At 44.1% G+C, this 1,641-nt stretch overlaps 1 protein-coding gene across 1 annotated transcript in view; it reads right to left on the bottom strand.

The window, feature by feature from the left end:
* Positions 1–62: 62 nt before the first annotated feature.
* TFB1M (transcription factor B1, mitochondrial) overlaps positions 63–1,641 on the bottom strand; it is a 60,550-nt gene continuing 58,971 nt past the window's right edge. The window contains exon 7 of the mRNA XM_004368957.2: positions 63–437. Coding sequence (XP_004369014.1) covers positions 194–437 — 244 coding nt within the window. The 3' untranslated portion in view covers positions 63–193. The remainder of the gene's footprint in view (positions 438–1,641) is intronic.

Below are 1,641 nucleotides of genomic sequence, written 5' to 3'. Positions count from 1 at the left end.
GAAACACTGTCATACCTATGCAGTATATATATTAAAAGACAGCTTGTACTGTATCTTATCTGATGTTTATTTTCTCTACCAACCTGTACAGTAAAAGGAAAAGAAGTCTCATCTGGTCGTTGGCATTTGTATCGTCATCCTTTGTAAGACAAAAGATTACACACAGAAGAAATGTTAGCGTCTAAAGTAACAGCTAAAGTCCACAACTCTCCTGATGCACCTCCTTGTTCTGATTTTTGCTTTTATTCTGCTTGAGGTCTTCTCGGAAGTTATAGGCAAAGAGCTGTGGGTCTTCGTCACACATTTTCCGGTAAACATTACAGAGGCTCTTAAAGTGTGTGAGAGAGAGCTGACAGGGCCGGAGAGTGGGGTCCACTTCTGCCAACTGCAGCAGTTTTCCAGTGCTTTCTAAGCGTTGAGCTTCAGGGAATAACATTCTGAGGGAAAGAGAGAAAAAATATAGGGATTTTATTGAAGAAATTCTGAGTCATGATGCTTCCTTCTGCCCGCACTTGAAATGGCACATTCAGGACAACTCCTGCGTGGGCGGGGGTGGCAGAGGCTCCCTGTGTCCTGGGAGACTGCACCCTGCGGAGGAGGACGTCCAGTCACATCACTGAAGACCAGCCACTACAGGTGGGCCTGGTCTGACCGGCAGGTGACCTCACCCGTCCACGGTGGGAAAATATTTCCCAGAGCTAAAACAAGATTGGTATCTTGAAGGTAAGTTTAAAGTAACATCTACTCAGCTGCATTCTTGTAAAATATGAGTTTGACTTGCCTCAATTTTGATATGAAGGTTGTCTATTATTTCTTGTGTGAAATGAGACAGTTTTGATTCTCTATAATTTGAACTTAGCGGCCTTTAGAACTTTTCACCCCGACGTAGTGACCTTTCTTGGCAAAGTTAGAAAGCAGCTGATGTGAAAATATAAAGTTATTCCCCTCTTTAGGGTATTTTGAAGCCTTTTGTATGAATAGTCTTAAAAGTAATTCAAGGTATGCAGTTCACATTTTGTCTGACCAAATCGATCACTGTTTTAAAACGACTCATGAGCCTGACTGATGGAAGCACTGCAGAGCTACTCTGGGATTCTGTTTTCTTCTTCCAAGTCCCAGAAGGGCTACAGAGCTCACCCCACAGGGCTTGAGTGGAGATGAGTTTTTCTTCCAGGCTGGTGTTTCCCTCAGCAAGGAACGGCATGCTCCCCACACTTTCAGGGGGATGGAACTTACTTAGATATTTGCGTTCAGTTTCATGGCAAGGAGGGCCTGGTCACGGTTAGAAACCGTGCCAATTTGGTTAGAAACTGCCAATTTGGTTAGATGAAATGTGAACTGCATACTTTGAATTACTTTTAAGACTATTCATACAAAAGGCTTCAAAATATCTTAAAGAGGGGTATAACTTTATATTTTCACATCAGCTGCTTTCTAACTTGGCTGAGAAAGGTCACCATGTTGGAGTGAAAATACCACTATGCTGGACTGAAGATACCAGCAGGTTGAAGTGGGGCACAATAGTTGGTCCGTATCTTCACAGGGGACTGTGGGACTGAAGTGTCAGGTCCCCTCCCTCAGCTGTGGGGTTGCCTTGGAAACGCTAGGGCCAGCTCTGGGCTCAGGCCAATTCCAGGGTTT

Source organism: Trichechus manatus, unplaced genomic scaffold, assembly GCF_000243295.1.
Source record: "Trichechus manatus latirostris isolate Lorelei unplaced genomic scaffold, TriManLat1.0 scaffold00002, whole genome shotgun sequence".
Taxonomy (NCBI): domain Eukaryota; kingdom Metazoa; phylum Chordata; class Mammalia; order Sirenia; family Trichechidae; genus Trichechus; species Trichechus manatus.
Note: the sequence above shows the minus strand (reverse complement) of the source record. Positions and strands in the feature narration are given on the sequence as shown.